Genomic DNA, 24,561 nt, shown 5'->3' on the forward strand with positions numbered 1-24,561 from the left:
TTCACCTGGGATCTTGTAGAGGGGACCTTTCAGAGCCAGGAGGGGTGGGAGCTGAGGTGCAGAGGTGAGAGCTGGGCCAGGGCTAGGGAGTGGGGTGGGGGTGGGGGCATGGCAGACATCCGGTAAACCACGTGGCCACAGCTTAGGGGAGTGATGCCGGCTCTGGAGGGGACGGGCCTCGTGCCCGGTGCGTGCGGTGGGCATTGATGAGCCTTTGGAGGTTTGAAGCTGAGAGCGTGACATGGTGAGATCTGCTTTCTCCAGAGAACTCCTGGCTGGAGGCTGGCCGTCCATGTCCTCCTGGGGAGGGGAGGGACTAAAGGCTGAGTGGATGGAGAGGAAGTGATGGAGGCAGGCTTGAGAGTATGTGGAGACGGTGGAGCTGGTAGTGAGAGGAGGAGCGAGACTGAGCCTCTCAGCACCGAAGCAGGAAGTGATCATGACTCAGAACACTGCCCTGGGACTCCGTCAGGCCGCCCTTCAGCTCCTGATCAGCCTGGAAGCAAATGCTGCAGCCCTGGGAGCATCTCTGGGGTTTTATTCATTTGCCCAGTGATGGGCCAGGGGCCTCTCTGAGGCCCCAGCCCTCTGGCCAGCTCTGGTCGTCACAAGCGCAGCTCCTCGGGGGACCACTTAGGCAGTGACTAATACCATGACAACACATTTTACACGGTTGTGCCAGATAATACTGAACGCTCCCCGGAGAGCTGCCTTGAAAGTGTGTCAAGGGCCTGCCTGCCGGAAGCGAAATCCAAGGCAACTTCCCTCTCTGGGGAAGTGGAATCCACCGCAGAGCTGGCCACTGCTGGTTTCCATGGAAATGCCTGCACCCTGCAGCCTTGGAAGTTGGGGGCCCTGGTGTCTGGGAGAACGTAGAGAGGGGTTCTGTTCTTGCTTCGGAGGGGCCGACGCCACCTTGCAGGCTCTCAGCCCAGAGCTCTGGGGCTGGGAGAGGGGGCAGCCGTGGTCCATCATGAGTTACATTTCTTCGTTTAAGTGTTTGCTGTGTGTCCAGCCCTGTGCTAGGCACTGTGCAAATGACCACTCTTCTCCGCACAGCCTAGGACACCGGTGCCTATGCCTCACTTCGCAGATGAGGTTCAGACAATTTCGTTCATTTATTCATTCAACATGTATTGATTAAGCACCTACTGTGTGTCAGGTGGACAGACAAGAGCCACGTACTCGTAGAGCTTATCGTCTGGCGGGTTCGTTTACATGTTCATTAATAAGTAGCAGGGCTGCAGGTCAGACCCACAGTCTAGTGCTGGGGAGGTGACATGTTGGATTTTCTTCCTTTGCAGGATAAAGATTGAAGAAGAATATGCAAAGAACTTAGCTAAGCTGTCTCAGAACTCCTTGGCTGCCCAGGAGGAGGGGTGAGTAGGGAGGACAGTGATGGGGGTGGGGAAGGAGAGGGGACACTTGGGGGGGGGTCCCTTTTCACTGATCACTGACCGTTGCCATGGTCCCATAGGGATGGGGAGGTCTCCATAGACCTGGCTGAAGGGGAGTGCCCATGGTTCAGGGTGGGCATTCATGGTTCAAGGGGAACATTCATGGTTCAAAGTGGGCATTCATGGCTCCAGCTGGCCAGCCGTGACCCCAGGTGTGGGCATTCACCCTCAAGGTTGGTACTTACCTATTATCTACTGTCTAGCGGCCAAGGGCCTCCTGCCAGATGCTGGAGTATGTCAGGACCCCCTCTGCCCTGTCACCTGGTAGCTGGGAACCAGCCTCCAGATGCCAACCCCTGCTCCCCTTTCGCTGAGAGCAGGCTGGTAGGAAACTAGGTGTGACAGGATTCCACACCCAGCCCCCTTGTTTAGAATTCTCTCCTGTGAGCCTCAGGCCCAGGCTCCCCTCCCCCTCCTGCTGTGACAGTCCAGACCTCCTTGGGTGGGACCCGGGCTGGCAGAGGCTCAGTCCCACCCTCCCAGCCACAGAAAGATCCCTAGTTGGGGAAAGACTGTAGCCTTCTCCGCTCCACCTGTTAACAAAGAGTTTCAACCTGTCGGTGGGAATGCAAAATGATGCAGCCGCTGTGGAAAACAGTTTGGCAGTGCCTCAGAAAACTAAACATAGGGTTACCGTATGATCCAGCAATTCCACTCCTCGGTTTATATCCAAAAGAATTAAAAGCAGATATTCAAATACATGTACATGCATGTTCTTAGCAGCACAGTTCACTATAGCCAAAAGGTGGAAACAACCCAAATGTCCATCAAAGGACGAATGCATAAACTCATTGTGGTCTGTCCACGGTGGATATACGGGTATATGATGGAATATTATTCAGCCATAAAAAGGAATGAAGTACTGATCCACATTACTATGTGGACGAACCTCGAAAACATTATGTTAAGTGAGAGAAGCAAGACACAAAGGTTGCATACTGTGTGATCCATTTATATGAAATGTTCAGAATAGACAAATCCACAGAGACAGAATGAAGATGGGTGATTGCCAGGGGCTGGGAGAAAAGGGGACTGGTAACTGTTTAATGGGTACGAGGTTTCCTTCTGGGGTATGTGTTCATCTGCTTGGGCTGCTGTAACAGAATACCGTAGACTGGGTGGCTTAAGCAACAGAAATGTAATTAATCACGGTTCTGGAGGTTGGGGAGTCCAAGGTCAAGGTGCTGGCAGGGTTGGTGTCCGGTGAGAGCTCCCTCTGCGTTGCAGGTGGCTTTTCCTCGGTGAGGAGAGACAAAGAGCTCTCTGGTGTCACTTCTTCCCCACCCGTATGACCTCATTTAACCCTAATTACTTCCTTAGAGACCCCATTTCCAGATAACAGCCACACTGTGGGTTAGAGCTGCAACGTCTGAATTTGGGGAACACATTCAGTCCATCACAGGGTGATAAAAATGTTTTGAAACTAGAGGTGATGGTTGCACAAGATGGCAAATGTAATAAATGCTTATCCTCTTTAAAGTGGTTAATTTCGTGTTATGTGAATTTCACCTCAATACTGAAACAAATACAGAGTCTCAGGAGGTTAGAGTTGAAAGGTCCCCCGAGGTCCTCTCTCTAGTCCGACCTCCCTCCAGTGCAGCCTCTGTTCGAATCCCTCCTACAAGGGGAAGTGAGCCCCCGGGGATGGAAGACATTCTGTCATGGGATGGCTGTGGTCGTCAGAGAGCTGTGATGTTGAACAAGGCCACATCTGCCTGCATGGCTTGAATCCTTCAGGCGATGGGGCTTTGCCAACCAAATGTGGCTTTGATTAGGGCCTCTGTGTGGGCTCGCTGTCTAGCCAAGAGGCCGCCTCTGAATGGTTTTCATTGACCCAGCAGGCCACTGGGTGGTCCTGCGCGGCCAGTGTCTCTTCCAGGGACATAAATGAAGTTGCCTCTGGCTTCCTCCTACTCCCTGCACCGGGCCTGAGACCAGGGCAGGAAGGGAGCTTGTCGGGGAGTCTCCCCTCCAGCCTGGGCAGGGGGCTTTCCTAAGTACCCCCATGCCCTGCAATGCAGAGCTGCTCTGGAAGAGGCTTCCACCTCCTCAGCCTGAGCTGCTGCCAGGGACACTCCGTCCGGCCAACACGCACAGCATATGCTCCCAGCTGCACGAGCCAGGAGTCGGCCCTCGCCATCATGCCGTACACACGTGCGCCCCCAAACACGGGGCAGCCCGCCACACGCTCACGTTCCAGCATCGGCACTGCTCACGTGCAACACAGCCAGGAACGCATACCCCCCATCTCCCCTGCGAGCACGCACCACCCCCAGACACACGCTCCTTCCGGAGGCGCCTGGACCCGCCCCTACTCACAACCTGCAGCTACACTGTTTCGCATTCACACACAGCTTTGCACGCCAGCCCGTCCACCTGAAACTTCCCAAGCGCGACGCCAGAGCCTAGAAATGTGGGGCAGCCTAGGAAGGTGCGGACGGGGAGACTTGAGTTGTGCTGTGTCCACATTAGATGCCACAGGGTGTGTGCACATTGGTAGATAAACAGCATCAGGTGATTCGTCCTGCCTCCAGTTCTGCTCTCCTGTGGTAGTCGTGACGGTAACATGTGTTTTGATTCGGCTCAGACGGTCAGCTGGAACCGCGTGAGAAATGATAGCTCGGGTTTTGGGTTTTGTTTTGTTTTTTCATTAACCTCTTATCAGATGAAAAAGAATCTCTCTTCAGTGAGAGAATTTCTAAATGGCCTTTTTTTCTAGCTTGTGACGTGTCTCCAAGGCGGCTGGAATATTGGGAGGCGAGAGGCCTGCTCGGGGCTGGACCAGCCCAGACAGGCCCAGCTGGGTGTTTGGAGGGACGTCCTCCTACTAACGAGGGCCCAGCCTGGAGGCGGGGCCGAGGACATTGTCCTGAGCGTGAAGCTGTGCTTTCGCCCTTTCCTCCCGATGACCCTCAGATGACAGTCTCAGGCCACTGTCACTGTCCCTGGGCCAGTTACTGACCACGTGCTCTGCTGACAGCAGACTTACAATCTCTCGGCACCACCAGGGCTTCTGGGCTCTCGTGTGTACCTCCTGCCGGCTGGCGATAGCTCAGCTGCGGGGAGAAGCCCCCTGCAGCCCCCTTTCGTCAAACTCCCCCTCCTCCTGGGACTGCTTCCGTAAGCTTGTTGGCTTTCCCTGTAGCTGTGTGATCCATCTTGAGATCGTCTTTGTGTGTGGCATAGGTCAGGGGCGGGATTCCTTTCTTCCCTGTGGATGTACAGTTGTCTCTGGGCCATTTCTTGAAAGGCTTGTCTGTTCTCCATTGAGATACTTGGCACCTTTGCTGCAAGCGCGTCGCCTGCATCTGGGCGAGTCTCTTTCTGGACCTGCTGTTCCGATCCCGTATCTGTATGACTATCGTGACCGCTTCCACCCCCTCCTCCCCCCACCCTGGACCCCCCTACCCGTCCGCCCAGTCAGGTAAGGAGCCAGGCCACCCAGTGTGGGCCCAGCCCAGCTCCCGGGAGCTCAGGCCCTTCAGGCCAAGACAAACGCCAGCAGTTTGGATCGCTCCGATTCTCACTCCATCTCTTCTCGGGTGGGCCCCCCAGCTGGGATCACCTGAGGGGACCTTTCTTTGCTGCCGGACTCGAAGATAAAATCCATCAGTCATTTCCCATATACAGCCGCCTCGGCCTGAGCCAGCACCATGAGCAGACAGGCCCGGACTCTGACCACAGAGATCGGTTCTGTTCTGTCCTGTTGGGTAATTCTCAGCTGCTGGCCGCTCGGCTCAAAACCCAGAAGCCTCGCAACCTGCTGTCTTTGAATCAGCTTTTTGCCCCTCAAGTGTAATGAATTCTCTGGGGGAAGTGGCTTTTTGATGAAATTAAGTCAACGGACCATTCAGCCCGGGTTTACCAGCTGGGTGGAGAGGTCTCGAGCAGACGTGCAGGAGTGTCGTTTTGAAGGTCATCGAGGTTCAGGAATTCCCAATCAGGGAGACGGGAGCGCGGGGGCCGCGTTCAAGAGTCCGGGGGGCTTAGGAGATTCCTTCTACTTGGAACATCTCCTACCAGTGGAAAAGTTACTTAGCTTAGAGGACGTTGCCCCTCTCTGGTCGGCTGTGGGCAGCACCGCGGTTCACAATCCAGAATAGGTACTAGCGGGGGGCCATGCTCCTGAGGATGGTGTTGGCGAGCCTCCTCTGCTGTGTGGGCATCCCTAAGAGGCTCCTAGACCCAGGTGGTCCATCTTTGCCCTCCTTGGAAGTCAGGCCGCTGGAGGTTCGCCCGCAAGCAGGGCTGCGTGGTGCCTTCTGTTTGAGAAGAGCTTCTCCCTGAAAAGGCATCCGTTCTCCTTCCCTGGCTTGCCAGCGGGCGTTTCCAACCCTCAACAGTAAACCAGGGAGGAGCGACAGGAAGGCCGGAGACAGTAATGGGCCAGGTAGTAGGGTCCTCACGGCACTGTACCCCAGCTCCCTCTCACACCTCCCCAGTCCTCTGGGCTTCTGGGTATTTCCCCAGGCACTCGACTGTCTGCTGCCGTCTATTCTCTCAGCTTGGTTCGGGAGGGCTCCTCTGCTCACATAGGTCGAGGCGTGGCGCTCAGGTTTCTTTTGTGCCTGGCCTCTGCCTCGTCCAAGTCCACGGTCTCTTGTGTCGTACGCTCCCCCGGGACTCGGGGTCGAGACCCACCATCCTGTCTCAGGGAGGGCCGTGGCCTCTGACCTGAGGTCGGTGTGGCCTCCCCGAGCTCATCGACTCCTTGGTGTTGCAGCTCCCTGGGAGAAGCGTGGGCGCAGGTGAAGAAGAGCCTTGCCGACGAGGCCGAAGTTCACCTCAAGTTCTCCGCCAAGGTAAGCCCTCCCTGGGTTGGTCCTACGCACCGATGTGCTGCTGAACGTCTAACAACGGTCTCTCCAGGGTGTGGTGTTGCACAGTTTCCATGGTGTAAACCTCGAGTCGGGAAGAGATGCTACCATTAGACCGTGCTCCCCCTGTACCAACAAAATAGCATCAGTAATCATAGAGCGTGGATAAGAGTCAGATGGAGGTAGGAGGGTATGAGGATATGTATTACCTTTGTTTTTAATATAGTTTGTTAATTTTAAGTTTAGGTCATTTCATTTTTAATACTGGCTGTGTTTAACAACCAACTCACAAAACTCCTCCAAATTTAACGCTGGGCTCTGATGAGCCGGTGCGAGTAACCCCAGCACACGTCTGCGAGGTGAGGGTAGGTGCCCCTCAGTTTCTCGGGTGAGCCCCTGAGTGATGAAACTGCACTTCTGTGTTGCTTGGCTTTCAAAGGAACGCACTGGCATTTTCTATCTCTTCTTAGTGTCGGGAGAGACTAGACTATTTCGAAGGGAGAATTTGTTTGTTTTGTTGTGTCTGTTGTTACCCAATGTCAGACTAGGTAGCTGACCCTTCTTTCCATTGGTCCAAAAGACTCTAGCACCGTGCCCTTGGACAGTGATGTTTCTCTCCTACTCACTCTGTCTTCAGGACTCAGAGTGGTGCCTGGTACACAGTAGATGTCAATAAATATTTTCTGAAGTTATGACGATCTCCTCTCGACCCCCTAGTCTTTTGAGGCCTACTTTCTGCCAAGATTTCTCCGTGTTTCCAAACAACCCTCTCTTCCCCACTCCCTGTCTCCTGTCTCCAAATTCCCTCTCAGGCTCTTAGCTGCTTTCCAGGTGGAAAATAAACCAAGAGTCTAAGGGGGAAATTCACACTAAAGTGTGCGTGACTGATGGGGCCGCCCACTAGGATGCTTGCCTTCTAAAGGACGAGAGCCCCTGGAGAGGGGCATCATTCCTGGTGACCTTTGCCTACTGGGTCTACGCTCTTCCTTCTGCCCTCCCACAGTCACCAGCCCAAGAGGACACTGGGACAAAGCGCTTAAACCCTCTGAACCCACATTTTTTTTTTTTTTTGGTACGTGGGCCTCTCACTGCTGTGGCCTCTCCCGTTGCGGAGCACAGGCTCCGGACGCGCAGGCTCAGCGGCCATGGCTCACGGGCCCAGCCGCTCCGCGGCATGTGGGATCTTCCCGGACCTGGGCACGAATCCGTGTCCCTTGCATCGGCAGGCGGACTCTCAACCACTGCACCACCAGGGAAGCCCCTGAGCCCACATTTTAACAGCAGGGTGTACACTACCTCCCTTAACATCAGGGTGTAAAGGAGGAGGATGCCACTTGAACGTGGCATCCCGCAAAGATGGCTGCCCCTTCCCGCGACTTCCGCACTCAGTGCTCCCAGGTCCTATGTCTTTTCTAGCGCTTCGTCCACAACAGTTGCATTTCTGGGCTTAGTGCGCTATTGGAAGCCAGGAAACTGACTTTGTATCCAGGTCTCCACCCCACCCCGTGATGGTTCTCCGCACGCCGAGGGCAGGATGAGTGACTCGTACGGCTGAGATGTGTGAAGGAGCTTTATAAAGAGCTGGGCTGGGAGGAAAAACAGTGCGTTACCAGCTCCCTGCTCCTGAAGGATGCTGGAGCCCCAAGACTGAGTTGACACCCAGATGTGAGTGAGAATTCCTGGGCCAGCAGTGGCACACTAACCGCAGACACCAACACTTGGCAAGGAACTTGCCTCTCAAGTACTGGGAGAGAAGGGAGCTCCGTGAATGGGTCTCTTTTGAGCCTTGCGTACAAAGCAGGGAGTTGTTTTTAAGCTGTAGATCACGGTAGTGTTCCCTTTAGGTCTCCCTTCTCCCTCCTAGCCCCCAGCAGCTCCAGCTTCTGCGGTGGTGGAAACTTCCGTTGACTGTGAGATGCATGCAGAGGCTGCCACTGTGATGGGACTGGGAGCCGGGTCTGCGAGCTTCTGAAGGGTCGCCTGCCGCAGCCCCAGGAATCCTGGTGGCATTTACTCTCCATCAGCAGGCCGTCTGATTCTCGATCGTTCGTAAGGTGCCCAGCGGGTGACAGAGCACTCCCCCCATGCAGTGTTTTCCTCTAATCTTTCCTTTTACTACTGCTGCTCACAGCAGTACGTCTGGTCACCAAACTGGGTGGGTTTTCCCCATGCCAACCAATTCCCTGACCCCAGCTGGGGGTCCTACAATTTAATTCAGTTCTGACACTAACTCCCCCAGGGTCAGCATAGGATCCTGCAGGTTAAGGACTCAGTGCTACAGGACCAACCCTACTTCAGATGGCTATCATAAGAAGTGGGTCCCCAGGTTACCCACAACTTCTGTCCAACTTGGCTGCAAATCAGGGGTTCCCGTGACCCCCTCCTCAGGTTTGATTATTTGCTAGAAGAGCTCACGAAACTCAGGGGAACACTTATTAGGTTTACCAGTTTATTATATATTAAAGGATAGGATAAAGGCTAGAGATGTGTGTTCACGTCTGAGTGTGTTCACCAGTCCAGAAGCTCTCTGGGCCCTGAGATTGACAGATTGTTATAGAGGTTTCATCACATAGGCAGAATCAATTATTAACTCAATCTCCGGCCCCTCTCCTCTCCCCCTTACCAAGTGATGGGGAGGGGGCTGAAAGTTACAAGCTTCTAATCATGGCTTGGTCTTTGTGGTGACCAGCCCCCGTCCAGGAGCCCAGGCAGAGGCACCTCATTCGAACAAAAGACCCTCCTGTCACCCAGGAAATTCCAAGGGATGTAGGAGCTTGGTATCAGGAACAGTGGGTCAGAGACCAAATATTAGACCAAAGGATGCTCCTGGGACCTTTGTTGTTTAGGAAATTGCAAAGGCTCTAGGAGCTCCAGCCAGGAGCTGGGGACAAAAAGCAAAATATATATTGGTTATTATATCACAGTATCACGGTGATGTAAGTGTTAGGTGTAGGATGTGATTCATCTCCCTCAATTTTATCAGCTACTGTTCAAGACAGCATCTCCGTTTCACAAATGAGAAGGAACAGAGGGGTTAAATCGCAGCCAGTGGTCACACAGCCAAGTGGGCTCAGCTGCTGAGGAAGCAGAGGAGAGGACTGAGTGAATTGCAGCTTTGACCCCCAGACCTTTTCTCCGGGCGGACCAGTGGCACTTAAAACACAGAACCCTGTTCTGAAGAGCACTCTGCCCTCTCTTAAGGACTGTCCAGGGCAGTGCAGTCCGGCCCTCCAAATGCCGGGATGTTTTAATTCAGGGCTGACTTCAGGTAGCTGACGGGAGGCTTCTGAAGAAGGTTCACACAAAATTCACACATAGATATTTCTCTAAGAATGTCTGCTGCCTCCAGCCCATCGGGCGGTGTCGGTGCCCTCGGGCAGTCATGGTGGCGGCCCAGTGGTTGTGTGACAATTCCTTGAAAAGACTCCAAGGAGTATCCATCAGCCCTGGATAATACGGCTCCGTATGTGCGACATCCATTCTACCGTCTGCTCCAAAAGGCTCGTTGAAAAATTCCACCCTGAATGTTCTGTGTCGGGGGCGAGAGCGCTTTAAGAAACGCAATTTCATTTCAGGAATCGTTTAGGCTTTTCTAGTCTCCTAGCTCGAGCCATTGTTCATAGCAACAGGCTGGTAGAGAAATAAGATTGCTATATATAAAGGAAGTTATACCCGCTTCTGGGTGAAGAAGGGAGAACAGAACAATTCCTTCTGATGGGAGAAAATCTAATCCTGCAATCGAAGCCATGCATTCAGCCAGAAGATTTTGGGGGGCACAGTGAGCCTCAGGAGACATGACTTTTATGTCAGTGCCATCACTAACAAGCTTTATGACCTTGGGCAAGTCACTTAGCATCTCTGAGCTTCCGTTTTTTTCATGTGTGAAATGAAGAGGTTGGACCAGATCAGTGACTTGAACCTTACTTGACTGTGACCCACCGTTACACATTTTCCATGGGCACCTGGAGCACACAGGTATCCACCTCCAGATATCCGCATACAGATACACATGTACGTGGCTAAAACAGCTGTTGGTGAAACTACTTATCCTTCTGCCTAAAATGCACTCTGGTATTTTCGTGTCTGGGCTATGCTCATCTAAAAGCAGGTCCTGACCCACTAAAATGATTTCACAACTCTTAGTAACCCACTGGACTAGATACAGGCATACCTTGTTTAATATAGCACTTTGCTTTAGTGTGTGTGTAGTTTGTTTTGTTTTGTTTTAACAAATTGAAGGTGTGCGGCGACCCTGCGTTGTCAGGTGATGGTTAGCATTTTTTTTAGCAATAAGTATTTTAAAAATTAAGGTATGTGCATTTTTTAAAACAAATTTATTTATTTATTTATGGCTGCGTTGGGTCTTCGTTGCCGTGCGTGGGCTTTCTCTAGTTGCAGCGTGCGGGCTTCTCATCGTGGTGGATTCTCTGGTTGCGGAGCACGGGCTCTAGGCACACAGGCTTCAGTAGTTGTGGCACGGGGGCTCAGTACTTGTGGCTCGTGGGCTCTAGAGCGCAGGCTCAGTAGTTGTAGCACACGGGCTTAGTTGATCCGTGGCATGTGGGATCTTCCCAGACCAGGGCTCGAACCTGTGTCCCCTGCATTGGCAGGCGAATTCTTAACCACTGCGCCACCAGGGAAGACCCGGTATGTGCATTTTTAAGACATAAAGCTATTACACACTTAGCAGACCACAGTATAGCGTACACATCACTTTTATGTGCACTGGGAAACCAAAAAAATCCACGTGACTCTATTTATTGCAGTCTTCACTTTATTGTGGTGGTCTGGCCCCAAACCCACAGTGTCTCCGAGGTCTCCCTGTGGTCTCTGAAATTCCTGCCAACTTGAGTTTTCTCTTACTCTCTTCTGATGAGTGACACGAAAGGAGGAGACAGGAATTCTGAAAGGCAAACCAAACGGCTTCAATAGCCTGTGGCCTCCAGGCCAGGCCAGCTCAAGTTCACGCGGACAAGCTTCTGGGGAGGGCTTCTGCCTCCTGGTTCGCCAGAGATGCTTAAACGTTAAGAATGAGTATAAAAAAACACCCAGCCAGCTTTCTTCAAGAAAAAATTAGCCTTATTTTCAAAGTACTTAAAATACAGAGGGAGAATCTATGGGTCTGCAATCCACGGGGTTGAACGCTTCTGACAGCCAGTAGCAAGATGTTTCCAGAATGTCATTTGGAATTGGGGGAGAGCTTGGGTGTGTTGGCAGGATCCTGGGCCCTTCTCCAGACCACAGAATCTGGGGCCAGCGCCCAGGACTCCTGAGTATTGATAAACCTCTGCGAGGTCACTCCTGGGTACATGAAGTCTGGAAATCCCTCAGAAAGAGACCGCGGAGTTACTGGGTCAACAGGCTGAGTTAACCCACATAGAGCCCCCGGCAGGAGCCGGTTGCCATGGCAGCCAGTGATGCAGCCCCTCGCCCTCCTCCCTCAAAGCCTAATCTGTGTGGGGAAGGTGTTTTCTTGTTCTCAGCAGCGCTCAAGTTTGTGGCATCTTACAAACTGCCACCAGATGGGGGTGTTTTCCTGTGCAAGGAAGCTTCCAAGGGCTCAAAAAAATGATAGCGGACGTTACAACCAACAGGAGGAAGAGAAGGGCGTTTGTGCAGCCCACTCTCTGTTAGTCTTTGAAGGTTGTCCACCAACAAAGCATCGTCTTGTCACCCGGGGCATGGGGCCCTGAAGATCTAAGTAGAGAAGGGTCACCCACTGTGCACCAGCTCCAGCCGGAGGCTGCGGACACAGCAGTGACCAAGCCGGCGTGGCCCCCACCGTCCTAGAGCTCACAGTGATGTGTAATCGGTGCTTTAGGACCAGAACACGTCTGTCCTTGAGGTCTCTGGGGAAAAGATAATGTAGGAAGAAGGGGCCTGGTGATGGGGAGGAGGAGAGCGATCACAGAACCCCCGAGGTGGGATGTCGTCCATCCAGGGAAGTTCAGCTCTGCTTCCCAGAGGGGCGGATGGAGGCTGAGGGACCCTGGAAGGCAGATTGAGGGGGCCCAAGGGGGCCAATGGGTGGGGCTCTGAGAAGCTGAGTCGGGGGGCTCTAGGCTGTGACTTTGACCACAGCAGGTCCACATTTATCTGTTTTCTTATCAGATACGTCTCATATTCACAACCCCCCCGCAAAAGTTTTAAGTAAAAGTTCTCCTTGCAAAGAGAGTGGAGTGGGAGAGCGGGAAGGAATGGAAGAGAAGGAAAAAGCTTGAAAGCCATCCTCACCCAGCACCTCTCAGAGCTTAAAGGACGCTTCTCTGTCCCTGGGGGTGCGAGGCCAGTTCATTCTGGTGCGGTGGGGTTGCGCCAGCCTCCATGCAGAGACCAGCAGGCACAGTTCAGGAAGGGGGGGTGGCCCTGAGCTCCTAACAAGACCTCCTCGACGTCCAGACCGTGAGCAGATGCTCTGCGGTCTCAGCACGTGGCACGTAGTAGCTGTCCAATAAGTAGAGCTGCCCCGAGATCACCTGATTAAATGTCGCCCACGCAGCAGTCCCTGTGTTAAGTGCTTGGGGACACAGAGATGGTGGCTTGGGTTCTGCCCCGAGAAAGCTCCCGGGTTGGAAAGAAAGGGAGCCGGACACCTGAGCAAAGCCCTAGAGGAAGCTCTGGGGACTTAGCGCAGGAAGGGGGTGCCCACGAGGGACTCGAAGGCTCCAGGTGCTAACCCGTCCATTGGTGTGAACGCTGGGACGTGGCCAGCTGAGGTGACTTCCTCGACCGCTACCAGATCAGCAGCCACTTGTCTCTGACCTTCCGGTGGGAAGGCCCCCCATCCTTGCCTGCAGGGTCGGGGGCAGCGCCCCCTCCCTCCACTTGCAGCTGCTGCCCCGGGGTCCTGAGTGTGTCTCCCCCATCGACAGCTTCACAGTGAGGTGGAGAAGCCCCTCATGAACTTCCGCGAGAACTTCAAGAAGGACATGAAGAAGTGTGACCACCACATTGCAGACCTCCGCAAGCAGCTCGCCAGCCGCTATGCCGCGGTGGAGAAGGTGAGGCCCAGGGTGCCAGGGTGGGAGGGTCCTGCTGGAGGGGAGGGGGCTGGGAACCAGCAGGGGCTCCGTGTGCCGAGGCAGAGGTTTGTCCCCCTGTGATAGGATCTGGAGGGGTGGGGAGTATGAAATCCCCCTCCCCCAGCCAAAGGGTAGGTGGGCCGCTTCCCCCCGGTGCTCAGATTCTGAGTGGGAGTGGGCGTGGCTGCACCTGCCGTGGAGGGCATGGGGGCCTCCATCCGGCACATGAGACAAGGTACACCCTGCTTCTGTGGGTCTCGGAGCCTGGATGTGCTGTCGGTCCACATGGGGCCCCCCTTTGCCTGGGTCTCACCTGGCAGATTCCCTCCTGACGGAATCCCCACCCCTGCCAGCAGCTACCACCAAAGGGCCCATCCTGCCCCAGAATGGGGAGCCTGGCGCTCCCAGCTGCTAAGCGCTGCTGGGAAGTGATGTCGACCTTTGTGGTCCCTGCCACCCCGGAGAAGCTGTGATTTTAGGACCGCTTGGGTCCCCAGGACGTGTGCATGCTCCAGTGAAAACACGCTCTGAGGGGCTTGCTCTAGGCCAAGAGATGGGGATGAGAGGATGCTTTGCAGCCCCCACGTGGTCCCCAACTGGCTGGATGATGCTGGTCTAGCTGCTTAGCCTGTCGGAGCCACTGTGGCCTCGTCCACAAAAGCAGGGAAAAGAAAGGACTCTTACCTAGAAAAGGGGAAGCCAGGCCCCGTGTGCCCCATAGGCCCTTCCTGGCTCTGAGCCCATGAACAGCTTCACGTCCTTGGACCCCAGGCCCGGAAAGCCCTCACGGAGCGGCAGAGAGACCTGGAGATGAAGACCCAGCAGCTGGAGATAAAGCTGAGCAACAAGACGGAGGAGGACATCAAGAAGGCGCGGAGGAAGTCCACACAGGCGGGTGAGTGAGGCACCGTCGCCCGCTGCCCCCGTCCATCCTCACCTGGTCACAGAAACACAGGAGGGGCTGAGAGATGGCGTGCCCGTGAACGTGCATCCCACAGGCTGGGGTGGCGGGGGGACTGTGGAGCGGGGAGCAGACCCGGCTGTGTCCAGGCCGTGGCAGGGGACAGGGCTCCCCACACCCTCCCTTTGGGCCAGAGGGCTCCTTCTGGTCCAAGCCCTGGATCTCTGGCCAGGAGGTGGACAGACTCTTCCAGGCACCCGGAATTCAGGGGTCCTGTCGCTGCGTGGAGCTCCTAGGGGGAGTGCAAACCACACCCACCCAAGCTGTCCCACCTCCCCAGGGAGTGATACTCCAAAGGTTCGCCTCTGATGATGGGCTTCTGCCTCAGAACAGAGGTCAACATTTTGTTTAAAGAAATAACCGTATTTCAGATTTTCAACAAAAGATTTCCCAATGAGTCGGCTTCTGCTTCCACCTAGAGGTAAAAATTAGCTAATGCACAAGGAAGGGGGAGAAAAACCAGTGAGAGACAGTAATCTAAAAAAGAAAATTGTTAAATATTTCTAAAAAACCAGTTTCATGGTGTACAAGGACAAAGCGTTTTGCTGTCTGGGATTAAAATGTGTGCTGTGGGACTAGGGTTTGGATTAGATGGTCTCTAAATCCCTTTCACCCCAACTTCTGGTGGACCTGGTATAATTAGTTCATTTCAGGATGAAATGAATTAGTTCATTTCAGGACCTGGTATAATTAGTTCATTTCAGGATGAAACAGCCACCTTCCTGACATCTTGAAATAAGGTGGTATAAACATGTCATAACAAAATAGCGTAATATAAATACAGCATTTTATATAAAGATCTTTAATGCACAGTGGTAAAGTATTGGATGCAGAAACGGAAGCCACAATATACTTGTTGGGAGTAGGAAAGGGAACCCAAGGATGGGAGAGGCACATTTAAATTAGTTTAATTCATTAAACTATTAAAAGATAACATTATATTACAAAGACAATATTGCTTCACAAAAAATTTTAATCAACACGTAAGAATATAAAATCTTATTCCCCAGATATAATCACCATCAACACATCCTAGTGTTTTAATTTTTTTTAGTGTTTTTTAATATTTAAATTTATAGGGACTTCCCTGGCGGTCCAGTGATTAGGACTCCGTGCGTCCAATGCAGGGGGCCCGGGTTCGATCCCTGGTCGGGGAACTAAGATCCCACGTGCTGCACAGCGCAGCCCAAAAAAAAAAAAAAAAAAAAAAATTCATAGACATAAAATCATATGACACTGTGTTCTGAACTTATATTTTAATTGATATATCTTAGAGCTAGCTCTGTTCCATCCCCCATAAATTTATTTCCCCATCCATTCATGTACTTCTTAAATAGTTGAACAGCGTGCAGGTATATGATCATATCCAGATTTCTTTCATCATTCCCCCAATTGATTTTTATAAGACTTTTAGATTGTTTCAGAGTTTTTGCCAATGCCAGCGATGCTGTTACTGTAAATGCACCTCAGGGGTGGGGGGAACAGAACCTGTGTATAGACAGTGTAGAGATGGGGTCGGGCTTTCGGGGTCAGAGGATTGTATCCATGTTGATAGATGTTTCCAAGTTGCTTTCCAGCGAGGGGCGCCCACCAATAGCTCTGTGAACGCCTGTCCCCTAAACTCTTTGACAGCACGGACTGCTCTCAGATTTTGACATCGTAACTATCTGGTGAAAAATAGTATTTTGTTTCTAATTTAATTTACACGCTTTTTGAGAGGAGTTGAGCATTTTAAAACTAGACTTTTATAAATCATCGTGGCTTTTTTTTTTTATGATTCATTCATATGCCCTCCCCATTTTTATGTCAAATGGCTGGTCTTGTTCTTATTGATTGATTGATAAGGAAAATTAACTTTTTGTCATTTGAATTGCAAATATTTTTCGTAAGTTGTTTATCTTTTTATTTTGTTCTTTGTGTTTTCTTTTTCTTTTTTTGGGGGGGGGGGGTGTGTGCTTATTTAATCTTCACTGTGGCTCTATGAAGGTACCATTATTATCCCCGTTTTACAGATTACGAAACTGAGGCACAGGCAGGGTGAATCAACTTGTCCAAGATTGCACGGCTAGTAAACAGTGGAGCTGTGTGACAGCCCAGATCTGGTTCCAGAATCCATGTCGTTAACCTGTACTGTTCAAAAGGGCCTGATTTCAAACCCTTGGGATGCCTAGAGAAGAGACACACCTACCTTCACCTATACTATTTCCTGATGTTGCAGAAGTTCCTGAAGCATGTCGTCAAAATCAGGATCAACAGATAGGGCTTTGGGAGTTTCACACGGTGTTTATAGGGTGACCCCGCCCACGGTCAGGCACAAGCTCTTGGTGGGAATGCATCTGCAATGAAATATCCACTTTCTTCCCTATAGTTCAGTCTTTCTTGGGATCAAGGGCCCAGTCTTGGCCTTGAACCAAGGGAAAAATGAACAGAGCCTTGATTTGGGGTTCTGTTACTCAAGGCTTAGCTCCCAGCTAATGGTGTATGGTTCACCGGGGAGGGGGCCCTGAGCCAGGCCCTGGGTCATGTGGGCATAACTCTGCCCACTTTCTTTCACTTTCATATCTGAACCCACATGAGCAAGGTGATGCCATTATAGGAATCCCTTTGAAGAGTTCATCATTATCTCTGGGTTCACTCATGAGTTTTCCCATCATGAGCAGAGACCACGATGACTTCCTCTCTCTGGCACCCTGTGATGATCAGGAAATTACATGCAGACCAAGCTGTGCTTCTCCAACTGTGATGTGCACAGGGATCACCTGAGGATCTTGTGGAAATAGTTTCTGATTCACTAGGTCTCGGAAACATCCTGAGATTGCATTTTGAGCAAACTCCCAGGGCGTACTGATGCTGCTGGCCCAGGAACTGTGTTCTGTGTAGCAAGGGTCTGGGACGCTGGGACCTTAGTAATGTTGCAATTACTTGCAGTTTGTTAAATAGTTTGTTTCAGATCTCTCTCTTATGAAATAAAATACTATAGAAAGAGCTCATTCCCTTCCCACCCACCCTTTGCTGCTGCATGTACACACATGCGCGCACACACACATGCACACACACGCACACACACACGCACACACACACACGTGATTTGCAAACTTCCCTTCTTTAACTCTAACTAGTAGCAAGTTGCTTGAGACACATGTTTCAACCAAGCAGGACTCTCCAATGTGAAATGAAACTCCCATCTTTAGAAGAGGAAGCATTTCTTGGGCTCATGATAGAGTTGGGGGTCCTAGGAGTACCCCCCCACCCCTACCATATATATATTCTTACTGAGAAAACCCCTTCCTGAGTTTTGGTGTCTGGAGTCTAGTTCAGATAGACACTCTGAAGCCAGCCTCTCGTAAGGCTGGGTTGCCCCCTTCTCTTGCTCTGTTCATCCTCTCCACCCCGCAACTTTTCCGGTGGCCTCCATCACCCTGGCTGTGGGGTGCAGGTGGGAGAAGGCGGCCATGGTGAGGACAGGACAGAGTATGACAGTGGCCTTGGCCCTTCCAGGAGATGACCTCATGCGCTGTGTGGACCTCTACAACCAGGCCCAGTCCAAGTGGTTTGAAGAGATGGTGACCACCACGTTGGTGAGTGACCAGAGATGCATACGCTTGTCCGTGCAGGGGCGGGCGCTCAGGAATCCCTGGGTGGATGGTGGTGGATGTGCAGGCAATGGGGTGGAAGTGACCGTGGAGATGGTCATTAGATCTGCTCTAGTGTTGGGACTGAGACCTCAACTCCGGACCGGCCTGTGTGGACTCAGATCCCTGCCCCGGTACTTCCTAGCTGTGTGAACACGGGCGACGATGCGCTCGTGCTGCATCCTCCGAGGGGTCAGCGTCAACCAAGCAGACAGTGGTCCCTTTAGGAAAAATAACCAAGTTGAGTATTTCTGTGAAGTCAGCACCCGCTGAAGGGGGTGAAGCGGGGTTGGCACGTGGGTCGTGGGGCCAGATGAGAAAGGAGGCATCATGCCAGGTGCTTACCACACCGTCCCGCGGCCCCCAAGCCACCGCCGTCCATCTGTCTGTCCAGCATGAGACTAACCCTCTGCCTTCCCCAGGTGCCAGTCCACCAGAGCAGATTAGAGGCCTCCCCCGGGCACAGTGACCTCGTTTTCCTCCTGGTTAATCTCCTAATTAAACTCCCTGCTTTACTTCCTGCGCCCAGGTTAATCACCTGAACAGTGACCTAGTTGTGCACAGAAGAGCAGCCAGATCTCCTAAATTCCAAAGATGCGGGGCCACCTAGGATCCAAAGGGCGAACGCTCCGCGCTTCCCTTTGACAGTGGCCACCCTGCTCCCGGCCCTCCTGGCTCCCTTGACCTGCCCCTCAGCGCTTGGGGTGGACAGAGGAGACGAGGCCGCTCAGCAGAGGCCCGGGGACAAAGCCCCAAGAGTTGGAGGTGCAGAAGCTTCTGCACGTGTTCCATCTCTCCACGCCATCAGGGGCTGGGGCTGTGGCTGCACCGGTGCAGACGCGTGATTAAGGGCATGACAGACCCTGGTGCAAATGCCGCTGCTCCCATAATTCCCTGTCGCTGTGGGCAAGCGATGTTACCTCTGCAGGTGTTCGTTCCCTTGTTTGGAGAATGTGGGTAAGAAGAGAACCTCTTACAGTTATGATGAGGACAATTAAGCAGTGCCCGTAAAGCCCTTAGCACCCACCACGCCTGGCAGAACGAGAGTCAGGAGGCAGTAACTGCTGTGCCGTCAGCTACACCTTCACTCCCAGATACGGGCTGGGTTCCTCGTCGGACCCCAGAGGGTCAGGCAGGATGGGGGATAAGCAGGCAGCACCTGTGTTTTGTGTATAGGGGGGTGTGGGACCCGCATGGTGGGGAAGGTCCCCAGGTGGAAGGGACACCCCCAGGGGTCTCTGCCGGTTTCCTCCTCTGCAGGAGCTGGAACGGCTGGAGGTGGAGAGGGTGGAGATGATCCGGCAGCATCTGTGCCAGTACACGCAGTTGCGGCACGAGACGGACATGTTCAACCAAAGCGTGAGTTCCCCGGGCCGAGGCCAGCGGGGCCCCTGGGGGGCATGGGGCCGGGGAGGGCCATGGCCCTGTGCCGTGGCGGCAGGCCAAGGAGCTGCTACAGGTGAATCTGTCTGGCAGGTGGGCACGGGCTCGGGCCTGTGGGTGACCTCTTGGGATGGACATGTCAGTTACCCTGGATGTCCACGTGAATCCATCCCGAGTGCATCACATAGATGCGTCACGATAGTTAAAATAGCTGGAGATGTCCTTGCCTCCCCTGGCGAATTTCTTACGATGCTGCAACTATTCAAAACCTCTCAAGCCGACGTTCCATTTGACCTGTTCTCAGGTGGTAAATGTGGAGACTGATGGAAGGAGAAACAGGTCACAGACCCTTGGGCCACCTGCCCTTTCATCCACCCTGACGTCTGGAGGGTCACATGCACGAGGGAAAGCAGGGCAGAGGCCAGAGCTTCAGGCCCCCGGGTCTTCCAGCCCCTGCCACGTCTGTCCCTCGCACGGGCCTCCCCGGGGCCTCACAGCCCTCTAGAGAGGCTGCTCTGACGGGCACGAGGGTGTAAGCAGCATGGTTCAGAGGATATGTCCCTGGCTCGGCCGCTGCCTCTGAAGATATCCCTCTTCTCCATCCCTTGCAGACAGTCGAGCCTGTGGACCAACTGCTTCGAAAAGTGGACCCAGCCAAAGACAGGGAGCTGTGGGTCAGGGAGCACAAGACGGGCAACATCCGCCCCGTGGACATGGAGATCTAGACACACGGCCTGGGGGGTCCTGCCGAGGAGGGGCTGGGGTCCCACGCAGAGGAGGTGGCACTCCTGCCGGGGGGGGACCTGCTCCCAAGCGGGGCTGCCCTCCCACCCGCTCTCCTGGTCCACTGAGGAGAGGGGACAGTGAAGCCAGAAGGGCGGCCCGGATGGCCCCATGGGGAGCTCCCCAGTGTTCCCAGGCCGAGAAGATGGATCCACAGCCCTGCCCTTGTCTCCAAGGCTGAAGCCCCCCCAAGTCCCATGCCGTGCTTGCCACTCCGAGAACAAACCGAGGCTGGAACGTTGTGGTCCCTGCTGAGCACCAGAGAGGTCCCCTCCCCACCCAGAGCCAGCTGTGTCACACGCTCACGCCCCTGGAAGCCCCAAGGCCCTTCCTCCAGCCAGCCCGCTTGTCTCCAGGGCTTTGGAAGGGCGGGGGAGAGAGGTCTCTGTCTCCAAGCCAAGTGTCAGGATCAGAATCGTGGCTAGAAGGCAACTTTCAGCTCAACAGCCCGCACCCAGAATCCTTTGCAGCAGCCCTCCCTCTTTGTTTTTTCCCATTGCGTATTCTGGGAGCCCACATCCTGGCTCTTCTCTGCTACTTTTCATCACTGGGCGTCTTGGGAAGAATGCCTGCCTCCTGTTTTCCCAGACCGACCCTGCCTGCAGAGGTCAGGAGGGAACTACCTCATTCAGCAAATTCGCCCCAAGTTGGAGCATTGAATCGTGTTTCCTATTAGATCGGGCATCAATGTCACCTGCTGTCTCTGGGCAGCCCCGTCCACCCAGCCCACAGCCGCTTCCTCGGGTGAGCTCCCTCTTCCACCCTCGCTTGTCCTGGGGGCTGGGTCAGTCCCATGTTGGAGATGGGTTGGGGCAAGTGTCTGTCGCCCCCCAGCTGGCCCCACCTGCCTAGGCACCGCGGGGTCGGGACCACCGTCTCGTGTATGGCTCTCACTGGCAGGCGCTGTGCAGGCATCGCAGACTCTCGTAGCCGCGGTACGTGTCACCAGGCAGTCTGGCACCTTGGCCTCTCAGCTCCTGCACGTTTCAGATCCCCGCACGGAGCCCCTGCTTGGTGCTGCTACCCCCTTGCCCTTTGCCCACCTCCCCATTCCTGGGAGAGCCTGGTCTGAGCGTGACCTGGGAAGCTTTGGCACCGCCATCGGGTCCTCACTCATCACTTTCTCCCTTACGTGTTAAATCTTGAGAATCAGCTCGAGGCCACGGGAGGAAGAAAAGGGCTGAAGGAGGTCAGACGACTTGCAAGGGGCACGTTCTGGCCCGGAACCCGCACCCTGAGAACCCATCTTTCCTGTTAATCTTTCCCTTGATTTCTTCGGATTCACAGGACTCACGTGTTTCTCGTGAGGGCAGACGTCTGAGGTAACTCACTGGTCCTTCTCTCTGTCGTCCATGCTGGTAACCGATGACTTGTTATTCTTGACTCTTTTGGCACCTCTGCCTTTTGGGTCACTGTGGCGGCCTCGTAGTTATGGTAGAAAGATGCCGTATAGCCTAAAGCAAACCAAGCTTTGCCAGTTTTTTTATTGAAACATCCCAACCAGAAAGGTGAGCAGGAAGGCCTTCACCAACATGGAGGCCAGCAGGACGGATGTGTGTCTGGCATGGAGAACCACTCCTGGTCTGAAGTTGGGCCATGACACCAGCTGCCAGTTTGGGGATATCATTTCTTTGGTTTCTCTGTCAAAGATCGGTGCTAGTAGTAATTGCTTTGTGGCTTAGTAAACTAATTTGTGGGCGATTTCCCGACATTCAAAGCCAACAGCCTTGTTATTGACGCAGATACTTTGAGTGTGATATCGCTCGTTGATTTTGTTTTCTCATCCCCATCTGAGGATTCCGGAGTCTTCTGTGCTTCCCTGGGGCTCTCTTGCCTCTCTCAGGGTAGCCCAAGTTGGCCCCTTGTGGGCCAGTCTATTTTCTGAAGTCATTCTTTCCCCCTCATCCTTTTCCCTCGGTTTCGTTAGCCCTTCCACATCTTTTTTCTTTTTTCTTCCCTCCTTTATTCATTCATCAGGCATTTAGCTGAGCCTGGGCAATGTGCTAAGATCTAGGGACAAGGTATGGCCCTGTCATCCGGGAAGCCCACAGTCTCTTGTTTGGTATAGACTTGTCTTTTCTCCAGGGGTCTTGCAGGTCAGTAACTTTGGCATTCACATACAGGTACTCTCTGCAGAATTTAGGTTTGCAGAGACACTGTCTGTTGTGCGGATAGCTCTTCTTTCATTCGTTCCCTCATTCACTCATTCATTCATTTAATCGGCAGACACTTGGGGCAAGCCAGGCATTGTGCCGGTACTAGAAATGTAGCTGCGTACCAGACGGGCACTCCGCCCCCGGCCCCCCTCTATTCTCCATGTGGAAGGGGGATGTTTTCAGACCTTTCTGGGGAATGAGAAGCTTGCACCCCTTCCACATTTAACCCACTGGGAGCCTGTAATCATAATACAAACTACTGCCATGCGGCATTTACCCAGGGACAGAGAAACCAGGCAGCAACAAGAGTATAATCACCTGGTCCGCCAGACCCTCCATGGCTCATATCCAACTCAAAGTTCAGAGATTTGTTTTAAATAATTCTTCTCACTTTACAAAGAGGAAGAATGAAGCCGGAGGACGGCCAGTGAGAGCCGTGGAATGAACAGCGAATTACAAGCAGGGCTGGAGTCCCTATGTTAACAGGGTTCCGCATGTGGGTGAAATCAGAGTTAGGATGAAGAGTCTGGAATACCTAAAAGCGCGCTTCGGAGGGACCCTCGGCCCCGGCGATGGTTTGGGTTTGGGTTTGGGCTTTGGCGCGTAGGTTATAGGAGGGTCTGCCTGGCTTGATTCAGGGTGAGTGGCCCCAGGCCATCCTTGAGCACATCCATTGTTCCATTTCTGAGGACAGGTGAGCCTCTTCTACCTGGGAGACACGGGTGCACTTCGTTTTGTCTGTGATAGCCTGATTTTTTACAAAACAGTCTCTAAAACAAAAGTGAACTGCCACGAAAACCTCCAGGAAAAGCTACTTGTTCCTCTCCATTTCTTTTTTCTCTTGCTTTTGATCGGTATTGCAGAGCCCTGGCCAGCTGAGCCACAGGGACGGCTGCCCCGAGGTTCTGCCCGTGGAACCGCCTTGGGCCTCCTTTCCCTGGGGCTGATTAATGATCGAAGCAAACTCAGGAACCAGGGGTTTGTTTCTGCTCCCTTTGTGAAAACCAATCCATTACGAGATTAGGGGATGGGTGCAGAGCAATCCTGGTGGAGCCAAAGCCCCTTCTTGGCAGTTCAAGCCATGAAATTCAAAGGACGTCAAAGACCTCAGCTTGTTTAAGTGATTTTACTTCCAGCTGTGAGGGGCCTTGACAAGGAGAGTTTAAACAGGATTCTGCAGACCTGCTGCTGACTATGTAGGTAGGGAAAGCCTCGGACAAATGTTAAGTGGGGCGCAGACCAGCGGCCGGCTTCCTTAGCCGGCATACTGTCTTATTTCCATAAACCTCCCCGCCCCTACAAGTCCCCCTGCCTTTTCTTTTTACAAGTTTATTGAGATCTTTGACGTTTGGTATCGGGGGTTCATTGACATACAGTATAATTCACCCTTTTGAAGTCTACAGTTCAGTGAATTTTGACAAAGGTACACAGCCTTGTAACCAGCACCGAAATCAACGTGGTATTTCCATCACTCCAGAACATCCCCTCAGGCTCCTTTGATGTCCATCCACTCCTCCCACCCCCAGCACCTGGTGGCCACTGATGGATTTTCTGACCCTGCAGATTCGCCTTTTCTAGAATGTCATAGAAGTGGAGCCACACTGCGGCAGCCTTAGAGTCTGGCCTCCGTCACTCGGCCCGTTGCCTCTGAGTCACCTTGTGGCTGGATGTCAGGAGCTTGTCCCCTTCTATCTCCGAGTAGCGGTCCGTTGCATGGGTCCGTTGCATGGGTGCATCCTTGCTTTTAAAATGAGTTGTCTGCCCCCGAAGTTCCTGGCCTGGGGTCTTAAGCTTGTTTGCACGGCTACTTTCAGCCAGCGGCGCCCACGAGCGGTTCTTGGGGCTCACGCCTGCGTTTTCGGATCGTTTTAGGTTTTTGACAATGCAGAAAGCTGCTGGGGTCGGGGGGAGGGGGCGGGCAGGGTCTCCACTGCCCTCCATTTCCGCTGGCATCTCAGCTGGTAGTTCTGCTTGCTTCTGGGGACCCTCCCTTCAACTCGCCCAGTCCCTGCCATTTGGTGAGGGTTAGAGGGTGTGGAAGGTGGGTGGAGGGAGCGTGGATGAGAAGACAGGGAGCCCATCACCACCCTCTCCTGGATCTCTGTTCCTTCATCGGCAGACTGAAGGTGTTCGTTCTAGACGGTCTCCCAGGCCTCCTCCAGCTGCTGCGTTCTGTCTCCTCCCCTTGGCACCTCCAGTTTTGTACCCTGTGCCCACGTCATGCCCAATCTGTGTCCCGTCAGCACGGCTGTGCGTGATGTCACCTAACACCCTCATGAGAGGGATACCCAGGCGCTTCTCTGTTCAGACACAAAAACTTACGAGTTTCGTGAGCTGTTGAGAATGAGGT

General features: G+C 53.3%; 1 protein-coding gene across 6 annotated transcripts in view; it reads left to right on the plus strand.

The window, feature by feature from the left end:
- Positions 1-24,116, plus strand: part of GAS7 (growth arrest specific 7) — a 198,873-nt gene extending 174,757 nt beyond the window's left edge. For 5 of the 6 annotated variants that reach the window (XM_079903924.1, XM_079903926.1, XM_079903925.1 and 2 more), the window contains exons 8-14: positions 1,305-1,379; positions 6,181-6,259; positions 13,147-13,275; positions 14,068-14,191; positions 17,756-17,835; positions 19,150-19,248; positions 19,884-24,115. In XM_079903924.1, coding sequence (XP_079760050.1) covers positions 1,305-1,379; positions 6,181-6,259; positions 13,147-13,275; positions 14,068-14,191; positions 17,756-17,835; positions 19,150-19,248; positions 19,884-19,997 — 700 coding nt within the window. In that variant the 3' untranslated portion in view covers positions 19,998-24,115. Of the gene's footprint in view, positions 1-1,304; positions 1,380-6,180; positions 6,260-13,146; positions 13,276-14,067; positions 14,192-17,755; positions 17,836-19,149; positions 19,249-19,883 lie in introns of all 6 variants that reach the window. The other variant, XM_079903929.1, reaches the window with a different exon arrangement.
- The last annotated feature ends 445 nt before the right edge of the window (positions 24,117-24,561 follow it).

Source organism: Stenella coeruleoalba, assembly GCF_951394435.1.
Source record: "Stenella coeruleoalba genome assembly, chromosome: 19".
NCBI classification, from domain to species: Eukaryota; Metazoa; Chordata; class Mammalia; order Artiodactyla; family Delphinidae; genus Stenella; species Stenella coeruleoalba.